The sequence below is a fragment of the Lutjanus erythropterus genome, chromosome 7, assembly GCF_056507025.1.
Source record: "Lutjanus erythropterus isolate fLutEry1 chromosome 7, fLutEry1.hap2, whole genome shotgun sequence".
Lineage (NCBI taxonomy): Eukaryota > Metazoa > Chordata > Actinopteri > Lutjaniformes > Lutjanidae > Lutjanus > Lutjanus erythropterus.
In genome coordinates, this window is record NC_139323.1 from 36,852,857 (window position 1) to 36,868,263 (window position 15,407).

A 15,407-nucleotide genomic window follows, 5' to 3' on the forward strand; every position below is an offset into this window, starting at 1 on the left:
ATCAGCTCAGGAGTTACTGCTCAGTTCCAACAACTTGACACTGTAGAAAAAAAAATACTCGCCATCGCAAACTGAGAGGAATGAGTTGACTACCAGGCAGGTTTGTCCCAGAAAACTGAAATTTGACAGCAGCATGAAATTTAATGCTGTTATTTAGAATTATTTTTTATAGGGTTTAGGGAAAGATAATTGTTTGTCTCTGCCAAGTGGATATAAAAAGCCAAAATGTGGTTATTTACACCCCAAATCCAAATAGCATTGTTGGCTATGGACACTTGATTGCTCCATCATGCTAGGCTATACATGCCCGGGTGCAAATAGCCACACTGGCTAAAAAAAAAAAAAAAAAAAAAAAAAAGACTACCACATGTTAGAAAGCCCTTTCTGGCAAAATGTCACCAGTTTCACAGATGAAAGAGAATATTAAGGAATTTAGAAAGATTATCAAACAAAACCCTTTTGTTTCACCTGTTCTTAAATCATAACCACAGGAGAGAAAACATTTTAAATCAGGTTCAGAAAATAGATCAACAGAACTTATTTTCTTAGAGCTTCCGTACAAAAATTACCTCTAAACCGAGAAAATGTTCTCTTGAAATACACCAGAAATAATCACCAGTTGCAATAATAAAATTTTATCACGTTATTTGGGAAAGTTATTAATTAATTGTAGTTTCAACTCACTCAGATGAACATCTTACTACATTTTGACCAGCTATTATCCAACAATTCTTACAGCTGCTCCCAGGCCTTAAATCTACCATGAAGAAAAAGACATTTCAAAATAAAATGACTCCAAAGTTTTATCTAATACTGAAGGTAACTTAACAAAAACTGGGGACATTCAGTCAACAACACATTTGGCCATTGCTTCAGGAGTATTATCTTGATGTACAGTTCAGAATCGATGAATCCGTGGTCCGATTCAAAGTCTCGTTTCACTAGTATTGGGCACATTCTGGACATTTGGTTTTGTTATTTTGGCCTGACTCCTTTCTCCCTCTCAAACTGGGCAATCTGATTGAAAATATTCAACAGGTTAGAAGGGAGGTCTTTTTTAGGCCTTCCTCCTGACACTGAGGTCAAACCACTCTGTTTGTTATTATTTCCAGCGCCATCTAATCTTTTACCGTTTCCTCCATCTGACCTGCTGCTCTCTTCCTCTACTTTTCCCTTCCTGTCCTCCTCTCTTTTTGCCTCCTCTGCCTCCCGCCCTCTGTTCTCATACCTACCACCATCGACGGAGTTCCTCTTGGACGAGTCGTGTCTCGTCCTACTCTCCAAGTGTTTAGACGCTGAACCAGAGTTCCCTAAATATTCAGATTTTAAACTGGATTTCCGTGAATACTCAGAATCAGCCGATGAGCAGGATATTTTCCGCTTTCTGTTCTCGTCTAAGCTACTTCTCCTCCTGGAGTCACTGTCTCTCCTGTCTTTATCCCTCCTTTCTCTACTCCTGTTTATCCTCTCCTCTCTTTCTGAGCTTCTACTCCGACTGTTTTTCCTTCTCCTTGTCCTGTTCTCTTCTCTCTCCCTCCTCTTCCTGTCTCTGCGTGAGGAGTCTGACTCCTCTTCATCTGACGCTGCTGACAAAGAATACAGCTGATTGATCCTTCTTTCATCAGCATCCTTCTCCTCCACCTCCTCATCATCCTTCTCTCCAAACCTAGGGCCTCCCTTCTGGTTGAGAAAGGTGGCGGAGGTGTTGGGAGGAGCGGGATACCACTCCACCTCGTCCTCTTCTTCCTCCTTTTTGTCTTTCTCGTTCTTACCCTCCAAACTCTTCCTGCTCTCCCTCGAGGAGATCCTGCGGTGGCGCTTACTTCCCCGCCTCTTCTTCTTTTTCTTCTTTTTAGACCTCCTGCGAGAGGAGGAGGATGAAGAAGAAGAAGAGGAGCTCCTCCTCCTGGGGGAACTGGAGGATGATGAAGAGGAAGAGGCCGATCTCTTCCGTTTTTTCTTCATCCTGCAGAAAAGACGTTCACTGAAAATGTTTATTCTCGTAAAAATGGTGATGCTTTGAAGTTATGAGATGACCTACATGCTTTTATCTGCAGTATATTTACCTGACACACCTTTAAAAGATCAGAGCCAACTCACCTCTTCTCCTCTTTTAAGATCTTACGCAATTTCTCAGCACTGGTCTGGCTGCTCGTAGCTTTCACCTGCTCCTTAGCCAGCGCTTCTTCTCGCAGGCGAATCGATTTCTTTACGGTCGCCAGGCGAGGCAAGGCAAGAGGCAAGGCAATATTCAAACACACACACGCCATGACCCAAGACATGCAACAGAGACCCCAAAAATGGCAATCAGCCATTCATTCATTTATTCAGTCATTCGTGTTGGGGTAAAAAGTATGAGGAGGAACCAGGAAGAAAAAGGTTTGAGAAGGACAGAAGAACGTCACAATTACGAACCACAGATGGCAGAATGATCGAGAAATATATAGAGTGAGTTATTTACCACAGAAGAAGTAATCCGACAGCACAGTAGTTGGCGTAGAAGCAGACGGATGGACAGAGGTACAGGCAGAGAAAACAAACGGCATTTGTTCCCCATTGAGACAGAGAAGGTTTCAACATTACCGTATTCGAACCAGCGACACGGCGCACAACAGTGTCCAGTGGAGGAGTAGATGTCATTGTGCAGTTTAATTTTTTTTTTTCGCCCCCGCAAGGCAGGTGACAAGACCGTGGCAGTTGGATGGTCACAGGGCAGAGTCCCAGGGTCGCAGACACAAACACACACCAAAACACTTCATCAGTATTACAAACCACAGTTAACACACAAATTCAGATTCACAGTGTAAGAAAATGCTCTTCATGAACACTAGAAAGTTCTTCGACTAAACAGAGCATCTGTACTTCCTTTATTTTTCAGGTTGCCATGTCTAAGTAAAACAAATGCTTTCACACATGACCCGTGTCGCTCGCACACCCACACAGGCGCTGTTTGTCCCATATTTGTCTGACTAGAGTGTGTGAATGTGTACAGAATGTACTTGACATCAACTTCAATCTCCTTGTAGTTTTATTGCAGGTTTTAGGGCATGACAAATTACTTTTTTTAAATCACTGGCTGAGACTTTGCCAGTCAAAGTCCAAAAATTAACTTGATGTGGAGTGAAGGTATGAATATGCACTTGTGTGACCGTTCCCTAATTCTTAACAGGTTTTCAGTATGAAGAAACACCGGAAAAGTAACGAAATAAAGTATACTTAAAACAGTCAGAGTGGGTACTAAAGACATTCAATTTATGTATGTGCTGGAAAAGGATAATATAAATATTTGCATATGCTATAAACCTTATACAATAAGTATGCAGCAGTTGAGGTTCAAGTTTTAATGTTTAACAAAGAGACATTTTTTCCTATGATTGGTTTGGTTAATGATCAGAGAGTGCAGAGTAACCGACACGGAAACAGTCTGACAGGCCATGCTTATATTAAATTAAATGTGTCTTCTCATCATATAAAAGTGTCAAAGTGTCTTCTGACAAAGTTGGCAGCCAGATGTCCCTTATTGATTTGGCTGATAAGGTGTTACACCCTGACTGCCTGAATCTGTGAGTCTGTGTCAACTTACAGGTTTGATCAGGTTTAATAAGCCTTCGTGTGATTCTACCAAAACATTTTAATGACATCTTAAAAACAAAACACTTGTGAGTCAGCTGAATGATGAATATTTATACACACGTCAAATATATTAACGCAACCCTTGTTTTGGTCCAGATTTTCATGAACTGAACTAAAAGAAGGCTTCTTTTATGCACACAAAAGGTTTATTTGTCTCACAATGTGCTCACAAATTTGTTGTGTGTTAGCGAGCACTTGTCTTTTCAGACAGGTGTGGCATATAGGGACACTGATTAAACAGCATGATTCCTGCACAGGTGTGCCTTGAACTGGTTAGAAAAAAAGGTCATTCTAAAATTTGTGGTTTTATCTTGAAAGAGGAAATTGGCTAATTCTTGTAGAGCCACTGTTTGTTTTTCCCCAGGAGGGCAAGATAAAGATAAAAAGATTAAACTGCAAATATTAGAGCGGCCTTTTATTGTCCAAGGCACGTCTGTGCAATAATCATGGTGTTTAGTCAGCATCTCTACATACCTGTCAGGTGGATTGACTATTTTGGCAAAGGAGAAGTGCTCACTACAATGGATTTTAACAAATTTATGAACAAAAGTGTTGTTTATATTTTTGGTGAGTGTAAATCCAGCAGATACAGAGCAACATTGGCATTCATTTGGAGTTGTGTTTCTGGGCACCTGGTGAATAAAAGCCCAATACTGACCCCCTGCCCACCCCCGTTATTGCACTTGTCTCAGTCTTCACCAATTCCTGAGAGAAATATCTGGCCCTTTAGCTGCTATTTGCTTCACTGTGTTCACCAGCTAGTCATGACATTTGTCATTTGGTGAACACTCAGAAAACTGCTGCCTGCTGGACCAAAACAGAAACATTGAGGGCCGGATGTCCTAAAAATAGGTTAAGAGCTGCTAAAACGCTCCTTATAGCTGAAGGGAATTGCAGAGTTTGTGACAGTTCTGTGAGCCCTTTCACACACAAATAGTCATGTGATCCGTTTTTTAAATATATAGTAAAATATTGATTATAGCTGCTGTATGAAACAAAGACTGGATCACATATCTTCGTCACAAACATGCAAAACGGATGCAAACAGACATATTTGCGTCAGTTTCAGACAGCAGTGGACATCTCAGTTGTCTTTATGACTAATTAATCTGGCCTCACAACAGTCACACACTCCCATCTATTGTCTTAAGTAGCTGCTGCTCAATATCTGATTCCGGTGTGCTGCTGAGCACCACAGACACATAAACTGAAGCGTCAAAAAAAGCCTTGATGGACACTTGAACACGGCGTGACCTGTATTCATTTGCTTGTTTTGTTTTTCTGCAGTCATGCGTAACACCACATTCAAATTTAGGCTTAACAAAACTTTGATATTATTGTTGGCATGGGCTTTAATAGTCAATCAAAGTTGATTCTAAAATACGTGTGTGTGTGTGTTGAGGCCCGCTCACCTGTATAGTGTCTGTGATCTTGTGCAAGGCCTCCTGCGCTTCAGGGTTTAAATCATCGAGAGACAGAGCTCTCCTGTACAATCCCTCCGCTGTTACTAGTTTCTCCTGTTCTTCAAGCCTAGATGCACACGCACACACACGCACACACACGCACGCACAATAGAATTCTAAGGTTACTAAGGTCATGAATATTAGTCACACACAGTAAATAATTGCAGTCTTCGTGTTACCACTCCCATTCTCTAACATTGACCTCTTTTCAATTACGAGAACAAAACAAACCAGTTGATTCTGGTCTGTTCCAAAACAGCATTTCTGTCATTCTTGAAGTTAATTCAATGCTGACTGAGCTCTGGAATTTCCAAACCCTTTCTGGAATCTGCTGGATTATAAATCTTATTTTAATTGTGCACCAGAACAATTAGTTTCAAAGGAGAGGTGCTGACTCATGCTAACACAAGCTGTGATTCTGGTGCTGGTGATTCCTCTTCTGAGTCCCATATAGGCTGAGCAGCATAATAATCATGATTTGGGATTCATGTCCATTTATATATCTAACAAGCAGGAATGCAACCTGAAAGTCAAAGATTGGAATTATCAGTTGGACACCCCTCAGTCAATTCTGGAATGTGGAATTCTTCAAGTTCAGACGTTGATATATTTCTTTTCTTTTTTTTTTGACAATAAAAGACTTACAAAAATGTACAAGGAGAACATTTCAATGAGGAATTATAAGTAAGGGGAATCATAAATATATTTTTATATTAAAACCTTGTGCTGGTGAGAGGAGGTGAAATGAGAGGTTGGTAAACAAGAGGTTGTTTAACAAGTTTCAGCTCTTGTTTTTTAGTTGCATCTTTGTAGACTAGACTAGAAACAAACCGCAGGTGACAAACACAACCACTCCAAAGCATCACAAAGCAGGAGAGGACAGACACTTTTACTTTGTATGACTGTGTGAAAATCAAATATTTTCAGAGCACAAATGACAAAAGCATTTAAACATTAATCTCAACTGGTGAAGAACTCTCATGTAGGCCGATAACGGAGTAATAAAGGGATGCAATTAATCAGAGAAAAGCAAGCAGAGTATCTAAAGGCACAGGCTCCAAAAATGAATCTGCACTTCGTCTTTTATGAACTTGACATAAAAAAAGGACTGAACCAGTAGAGCTTGTTGCAGTTTGTGAGTGACCAATGCCTGACAGCTAAAGTCAAGGAAGTCATTTAACCTGAAGTTACCTGAGATGACTGCCTGCCCGGCAGGCTGGCTGACTGTTTGACTACCTGCCAAAAACTGCAGTTTAATGTTCTCAGCAGAGCCAGGAAAATGGTTTTAAAATCAATCTCATATGCCCAGATACAATGTTTCTGTACTGACTGTACTGTCCACTGTATGTTCTAATGAGATCACAGTGAGTCACAGATTAGTTTCAATTAGGAAATTTAGATGCAACAAATCAAGGTGATCCAATGAATGCTGCTTTAGGTGATCTCTGGCAACAAAAAATCTGTTTTACCAACCAACTTTTAAGTGCAGCTCTTTACTCTTTGCTCATCAGCTGAGCCACTTCAGTATTGTGTGGAAAACTTGTTATTTTTGTAATTTTATTTTGCTAATGTCATGATATGCAGAGTGACAGCTGCTGCTCTGCATCGTTCTCTCATCCAGCAGGCAACATGAGTGCGCTGAGCTCGGTGAGGAGTGAAATGTAAGCAGCCTGCAGAGACAGACTCTTTTCACTCTTTTCATACGGTGAATTAAGGATTTAGTTTGACCAAACCAGAGTTGGTGATTGTTGGAAGAGTGGACAGACTAACAAGGACAGTTGAGGAGAGTTTTACATGCTTTTCTGTCAGGTTTGAATGAAGTGTGTTTTAACAAGGATTAATGTGCCAATTATGTTTGTCTCAGTTTGGTAGAAGAGAGAAACTTGAATTCAGAAGGTGTACAGATGTATTTCTGTTTAAACAGTAAAATAAGTGTGAAAATATTTAATTTCATGACACTTTCTAAGTTTATTTTGTTTACTGGGGCGTATTGAATGTATACAGCATATGCAACAGTAAATTCACAGCTTGCACACACTTTTCAGCTCAGACTCGAGAAGTTTTGTTTCTGCATGAGCAACGCAACCCCATAAAAGTAACGTTAACTTCATAATCCAATCAATTTTAAGGCATGTCACATTTTTATATAAGACATTTAAGGCCTAAGGTTAAAGTTATTGGATTTTAGTCTTTTAAAGCCCCTGTTGTTGCACTGAAATCAAAGATCTGACACCCCTGAAATATTATCAAAGCAAAGGTAGCACTGCTTACTGTTTTCCTCTCTCCACCAGTGTCTGGCAGAGGTACTTCTTGGCATTGCGGTGATCTGGACAGCTCTCCAGGGCCAATTCAAAGTCTGTTATAGCCTTCATGATGCTGCCTTTGTTAGCATACCTGTGAATAACCAATGAAAAAACATACAGTGAGAGGAAAAAACCTCTAAAGAAAATCATTCCATGTTATGTAATTCATGAGTTCCCTCAAAACAATGCTTGATTACATTTCAAAGGCATAAGTGATGTGTGTTTAGGAGACACACTGAGCCTAGGACAGCTGTTCACTGTAGCAGGAACAGGTGTGGTACCAAAAATTAGTGTTTCCTCATATTTCTTTCCAAATGAATTGATGCACACTCTTTGGTGAAGGCATGCTTTATCAGTGCAACTTAAAATGTACAAAGTACATGAATTGTGAAACTAAAAGAAACAACTCACAGTGCTCCTCGTGCTACCAGTGCTTCTACATTATTTGTGTCGATATCCAACGCTTTGTTGTATTCATTCATGGCTTCCACATGACGACCATGTTTGAAGTGGTCCACACCTGCGCGGACACTGAAAGAACAAAGAAAAGACATGGAACATGGACAATGGGTTTATATTAATGTCAGAAGAAGCCAGAGGAAAACAAACTATATTAAACGGTAAGTTCTTCACTTTGCACTGAGAGAGAAAATGAAATGAAACAAAGAAGGCACTAGGACCATCTATGTATTTCCTGTGGTCAAAATTAAAAGTTAAGCATTACCACTTCAAGGCCCATGATGCAGACTGTTTCTTTCTGATTGCAGAGGCAAAATCCTCCTCTTGGAAAAGTTTGCTGTGGAGGAAAAAAGGCACAGGAATGACCTTCAAAGCAGTCCTCTCTCAACATTGTAGGTTTTTCTTTTCCTAAAGGTGCCAAAGTCAACAAGCCGACTAGAAGGCTAATCAGTTTTCACTTGGAAAGAAAAGTCTCCTGACACAAACACACATTTCTGATGACAGAGAGTACCATTAGCTGACGACTGACCATGATGCCGTATGAACCAAAGACAAAGGATCGAGGCAGCTTTAAACCAGCAACTCAACTTTTTTTCCTCCTCAATCAAAGCTTTCTTACCACAGCAATATATTGCCTATTCTCTGACAGCATCACAGCCTATGAAATAAAGACACAAAGGCCGACATATTAAATGCCTATACTTTGAATATCAGATAACATGTGGAGCACACTCATAAAAATATTCTCTATTATATTTCAGGTCTTTATTTGATAGTAGATTGATAAAAATTTACTTGATTGACCCTTATCATCCCTAATGCACACTAAAAATCACTTACATATATATTTATAATATTCTGCACATTATGCACCTTGCCTTTACATTTAGAAATCAGAAGTAACACTAATTTGATAAACTTATAATTGTTATTTTCAAATGGAGAAACCCCAAAGTGAACCAGTAAGCACTCTGAAATCATCCAACTTTGGTCAGCCAGTCCATATGCTTACCTTTGTAGTCCTCTCATCATTGATGGTGGGTGGGTGTCACTAATTCCCACCTTCTCCAGCAGGTAGTCCACTACAGAGGGGTTGTGGTAACCATGGCAACCCATTAGTATACGCTCATACGTCTCACTGGAGTCGGCAGCTGCACGAAGGCTGCGACTAAGAGGAGAGGAGAGGAGTCAGAGTCCCATGCAAGCACTTAACACTAACTGGATCTACAAGAAAAACACTAGAACAATAATAATAAGAAACTATTTATGTATTTTATACAAACACAAGTTATTCCAGTTGGAACAATTCATGCCGCAGTTAACTCTGCTTGGAGTTTTTTCATCTTCTCTGGTGGCCACACAGCGATTGGGAAGATAAAGTATATATTTAAATGAAAAATAGGTAAATTATGTTTTAAACAGATTTATGAGCTTTATATAACAATTTTGTGTATAAATTAAATATTGATGTTTCAATTAGAGTTTGGTAAAAAATACCTTGAAGTTTCTTCCTTAAGTAATTCTTAGAGTACAATGATTTCAGGCAGATTTTCATTTATTTCATACATTATTTTACTAAATGTTTGTTTTAGAGAGTTCAGCATTATATTTTGTCGAGTTTTGTCATGCCATGTTGTGTATTTACCTGTAGTGTATGGGCAGCTCCTCCTGGAGGATGACACCAAGTTTGATGTGCTCCAAGCTGGGAGAAAGAGAGGCCTTATGGAGGGAAACTGTGATTTTCTCCTGGTAGCGGTCAATATCTTTCACTGCAGCTACAGAGGGAGAAAGTGCAAAACTTAGGAGAAGACGTGTGGAGTGACGAAAACAGCAAAAACTCGCAGACAAAATAAAGTCATGTTGTCCTACAGACATCTAGCTATCTTTATCTTGTGAATGGATTTCTAGAGGCAAACTTTATTGGTAGATGTCTGAAAGCTTGTCTCACTTTCATTTCACAGTAAATTGAATATCTTTGGCTTTTAGACTGTTGGACTCGGAAAAATGTGATGGACATTTTTTCACAGTTTTCTGATACTTTACAAGGCCAGATCAAAAAGATGCCGCCGTCATTAGCATTTCCAGCTAACTTAGTACATTGTGTAACAGATTCTTCACAATCCACTGAGGCTTTGGCTTCACAAAAACATTTTGGCATCTTACACTGGAAGAGACCAAAAACAGCTTTGATAAACACACAAGGTTGGGCAATAGTGGGGGTGTGTCTTTACCGACAGTGGTAAAATTATGAAATATGATCCAGGAAGGACAGTTTTAGTGATAGATATTTTTATTTGAAAGCTTAGCAGATGCCAAAATACAACACGATAAGGAAGGACTTAACAATTCTGAGAAGTCTTCACAGAGGCTATCATTAATCCACTGCCGTGATGTTGAAAAGGTAAACAGCAGTTTCACTTAATGCGGTGTACAGTCAGATGATGTTGCCTTGCATTGCAGCAAAAGCTGAGCCAGTCTCATGACAGAGAAGTGGCTAAATAATTTAAAATGCCATTGTGTTTCAATCTCTACAGGTCTTCATCTGGGCTTTAAACGCCTGTTTCTGCTTCGACGTGTAAAGAGGAGGAGCCAGGGATTAAGCCCCCAACCAAAGATCAGTGGATGACCCAGACAAAACCTAGAATCTCAGAATGGTACATGATTCTGGGATGATTCTGGGGTAACGGTGGATGAAACATGACAATGAAAATACAAGCTTATCTTCCTCCAAACTTGTATGAGTCAAAAGTCACCTTGTTAAGAATCAAGGCCTAAAGTCTGGCTGTGAAACAAAGTCTGAATAGTGAGACAAAGCCAACTCAGACACTAACCTCTGATGAAGTCCCCAATCTGGTAGTAGGACAGAGGATCATCATGGCTGCCAGTGGAGGGAATTTCTCTGACGTGACATAAAGCCTGAAGGTAAACAGCAAAACACAAATTTAATCAAATGTCGTGGGATATTTAAGCCTTTATTAAAGTGTAACTGCACCCCCAGGTCTGAGCCTAACTCCACCCACTGCATAATTGTGGAAAAATGCTAAAAAAGTGGGCAAAGTAATTAAGGAAGGGAGCGATGTGGGGCTCCACAGGACAACCACCTTTAGGGGCATGGCCACATGACTACGCAGTGTTTGACACACTGCTCAGCGTAAAAGTAACCACTAGCAGTCAGAGCTAACCAACCATGACAAGCTGCTGACAGACTCTCCGTGTCCAAAGAGAAAGATTGGAAACATAGAGAGTCCGCTGGAGCTTTAACAGTCACTACAAGTATATCTGTGGCCCTTTTAGAAAAAGTTTCCATGTTGTAACTGTGTTGTAGCTAGTCGAGCTAATGCTAGCAGTTCAGAGAGGCTGAAAGGCTCTCTGGTGTGTGCGTGTGGGGATGTCAGTACGTAACATTAGCACTGCTTTTTCTCATGGGCTCATCAATTGAGGGAAAGAATTCAGTCTGGCGGAGCTTCTACAGCTGTCAAAAGTGCCAAAACTTAAAGGAACAGTATGTAGCAATTGCTCATGCAACAATGAGTACAGGAGTCCAAATAGTGAGCTGGAGCCATAGATTGTATATTAAATTAGTTGGAATTATATTTAATACGCAGTCTATGGTAGAAATGAGTTGTTTCCCTCTGCCCCCTCCTCTGCAGACTCAGGAAGCTCAGACAGGCTGCAGGAACACGACAGGAGTGCGAGACGCTCGCAACATTGTAAACTGACAATAACAAACAGTGAAGACATGTTTAAGTTTGCAGTTCCTCTTTAAATAATGATAGTACAGAATCAGGAAAGATTTGGAAAGATGAAGGAGGATGTGAGGTGTCTGGACTAGTTTACAAGAAGAACCAAACTGAGAACCTCACATTTGCCCTCGCCAACTAATTGACTGAGAAAAACTAATGGTTTAATTGTCGGGCAGGAATAAAAAACAAAGGAAGTTACGAAAGTGACTATAACTCTGTGACTTCCTGGAGGACTGCTTGTCCCTGCTGGTCCCTGAGAACCTGTAGGTCAAAAGATTCAAAAATTCCCCAGGTGGGATACAACTGCACTCATGTCAACCATGTGACTTTGCTTACCTAAGATATGAATTTACCACATTATTCACTCCCACTGGCTGTCATTCAAGAATTCCACAGAGTAGGTACTTCCTGTATCGCAACAACAACGGATGACTAATTTGGTTTTGATCTGTTCATGACTTGGCTCAGACACATCCAATTAATTAAGCTTGTGGACTTACTGACAACTCAAGGTCCTCGATGTCTCTCTTCAGTCCTCCTGCCGTGCAAAGCAGAGTAAGAAAGAAGCCATACTCTCTAATGTTGTTGATCCTCCCCACCACAATGTCTCCTCTTTCCAAGTCTCTGTACAGCATGCCTCTTCTTTCCTCATAAGACACCTCCATGAATAACTCCACTGGTGGCATGACGGCATAAGGCTCTGGGAAAGCACAGGCAGAAAGCTGAATTTAACATGTCACATACAAGCATTCATTTTATATTAGATAGGCTTTGCATGTAGTGAGAGTACATCCAATTTCATTCATCATATACAGTCTGATGGAATTGATTATGCTTCTACTTTAACATGCTTGTTGTTTTATTTTATCAATATTGTGACACAAGACTGAACATTGTTTTTGAATTTGGATATCATTGTACCCTGATATGGCATGAGTGTTGTCTTTTCCAGGTTTTAAAAGTACAGTAAAGTGAAGTGATTTTCAGAACTTACCTGCCTGTTCTATTACATGCCACTTAGTGCTGAGTATTTATCAAAAACCTCATTGTGTTTAGATTTCGTAAAAGCACCAACTGTCTAGTCATCTTACAATACTGTATCGATATATATCTAATATATATCAAGGTATTTGGTAAGTAATATCTGGGAATGAGAATTTAATGTATATTATTTTACAGAAAATCTGTATATTGAGAAATACATTGTATAGCACAGCACAGCAATATATTATTGCCCAGCATTACAATGACCTCTGTTGACCTCATCACAATAAATCTCATCTAGTGGACTAAAAGAATAACTGATTTTATTATTCTAGTACAAAAAAGTTTAATATGCATTTGCAATTTAACACTGTGTAACAAAAGATCGAAACTTGCCGTCTGTGTATCAATACAATATTGCTATGCAACATATGGCAATACCATGCTGTATCGATTTTTCCCCCTTCCCCCAGTGCGGGGACTAGTGGACCAACACTCACCTGCAGCCTCCTCCTCCTCATTCTCCTCTTCTTTATGAGTAGCGGTCTTCCATGCTGGACAGAACAGGATGTCAGCCTTCCTGGCAATGAACTGCTCCACAAGGGGGCTGTCCTGCCCTTCACCCCTGCTGTACAAAGTACATACATGTTCAGCAGAGGCTCTTCAGTGAATAATCTTTTCTCGCACATCTCATACAAACAAAACAGCTGAATTCCTGCACACTACCAGCACTGAGTTTATTGAGGATTCAAGTTTTCAATTATGAACCTTGATCGGGCATCGAATTCACAAATATGAAACACCACCTTTACTCTACAGCACAGGCTGCAACAACCAATAAAAAGGTGCACCAAAGGTAAACGTCTGATACAATTACACTATCGATAACTGATCAAAACAGAGCTGAAACAATTTGTAAGCCAATCAACAGAAAATTAATCTGCAACTCTTCTGATTTGACTGATTGTTTCAGTCCTTTTAAACATAAAAATTCCAAATATTAATTGATTGCAGCTTCTCAAATGTTATGATTTTGTGCTTTTCTCTGCTTTACATTAAAGTAAACCTATTTGGGCTTTGGACTGCTGGTCAGACAAAAGAAGTAATTTGGAGTCATCAATGTTAGGACATTATGACAGACACCTTTCACTAGTGTAAAACAAGTTCATATTCAAACTGATAATGTCTTCATAGCCCCAAGGTAGACCTGGGCTTATATATCCACACATTATATCATGATCTGAAACTACCTATTACCTTAAATTTTGCATATTGCTATGATTTGATATTGTGAAAATATTCTCTCCTGGATTTAAAGGCTGCGTTGTGGTGTAACTTTCTTAACTTACTAGCTGCTGTCTTATTTGCCTGTAACCACGTAGCCATTATTTCCTCATTACTGATGATTATTTATCAAATATCTGATCGTTAATATTTTGTGAAAGCACCAATGTCCACATCACCCAGCCCTAACTACTTTATACTATAAATCTGCTTAACTTACAGCAACACATTATATTCTTATATGTTTACAATAACTGAAAATATCACGGAGTAGCTAAAAAATATCAAGATAATTTTTGAAAGCCATATCGCCCGTTCTACCTCAAAGCAGCCAAACCTAGTCATAAAATTAAACAAATAAAAAGAGTAACTAAAGGCATAAAGACATTTTCATGACACTCGTGCTAAGGACCTCTGTGAAAGCTGCCTGTGGAAACAGAAGTCCTAACTTGCTAACATACCTTTTATACGTGGCCTTGCACAGATCAGACACCACAGCTTGGAAGTCAGGGTTTTCTGTTTGTTCACATTTCAGTTTGTTGAACAATGACTCTCCATGATACGCCAGACACTGCCTCAGCAATTCTCTGTCCATTCTGTTTTACAGCACTACATTCACATTATTGTATTAAGCACAGCTACACAGAGTGCCGCTAACAAAATTTAATAAACGAGATATTGTTCCTGCGGAACAGACATAATTTCATTATACATTTATCAGATTTATTTGCCTATTATTCTTTAAGGAACAGGCTGAGAAGTCAGCTTAGTACAACGTAACTTTGATAACAACGTTGCTCTCCTCGTTCAGCAAGCTAACGTTAGCAAAACAAACGCTGGTCATTCATGCTAACACACTAGCACGTTGAAATTTTGACTTATCTTTATAAAAAACTGACATTATTCCGATAGTTTTATATGTGTTAAGTTACTATATTTACTACAACACAAAGCACAACTATCACTTTCTTTGCACAAAGTTTACCTAACGCAGCAAACTTAACTAGCATTTGCCAAATCTCCGTGTACAGCCAATACACGAGTGAGCATGCGCAGGGTGTGTTCTACTAAAACCTGTCGGGGGAAACAAGTTCCGTGTAGGAACCAAGTTGGATGCTGATTTCGTTAATTACTTGCGTAATTATTTTTCTTTGCGATATATGGGATAATGCTTCAGTAAAATATAACTTGAATATTTAATCAAGTTATAAAGTGTTTTTTTTTTCTCGAAAAGTAGTTAATTAGTTTAGAATCTTTGGTGCTCGGGATGCTTTAAATCAAAGTCAACACACAGCCCTGTGATTTCTCTGTGCTGTGAGCATTTCAGGCAAGGAAAGACTGTTTCATCATTCTCCCAAGAACAAAATTATTTCGGCTGGTTGTTTTTGGTGTACTTGGGCATACATACAGCAGTAAAATTAAAAAGAATTGAAAACTTCACAGAATTCCAAATCATGTGGAAAACTGTAGGCTATCAGCTACAATATACCCATTGAAGCACTTATATTAAAAGTAAAAGATCCTACCACAAATAGTCC

At 39.4% G+C, this 15,407-nt stretch overlaps 1 protein-coding gene across 1 annotated transcript; it reads right to left on the minus strand.

The window, feature by feature from the left end:
* Nucleotides 1-794: 794 nt before the first annotated feature.
* ttc14 (tetratricopeptide repeat domain 14) lies at nt 795-14,913 on the minus strand. The gene is made up of 12 exons (XM_084723657.1): nt 14,331-14,913; nt 13,086-13,213; nt 12,102-12,301; nt 10,690-10,774; nt 9,504-9,633; nt 8,871-9,026; nt 8,124-8,195; nt 7,811-7,930; nt 7,368-7,490; nt 5,046-5,163; nt 2,101-2,207; nt 795-1,966 (listed from the first exon to the last, which is right to left on the minus strand). Exons 1-12 carry the CDS (start codon nt 14,462-14,464, stop codon nt 976-978), a joined length of 2,364 nt encoding a protein of 787 aa, XP_084579783.1. The 5' UTR covers nt 14,465-14,913; the 3' UTR covers nt 795-975.
* Between the last annotated feature and the right edge of the window lie 494 nt (nt 14,914-15,407).

What these genes read in the sequence shown, in the direction of transcription:
- ttc14 (XM_084723657.1), bottom strand. Translation starts at nt 14,464, where the DNA reads ATGGACAGAGAATTGCTGAGGCAGTGTCTGGCGTATCATGGAGAGTCA. An exon ending in TCGAGGACCTTGAGTTGTCA is followed by an intron (nt 10,775 to 12,101) that starts GTAAGTCCACAA and finishes GTTTACCTTCAG; the next exon opens with GCTTTATGTCACGTCAGAGA. An exon ending in CTGGTGGAGAGAGGAAAACA is followed by an intron (nt 5,164 to 7,367) that starts GTAAGCAGTGCT and finishes GTGTGCATCTAG; the next exon opens with GCTTGAAGAACAGGAGAAAC.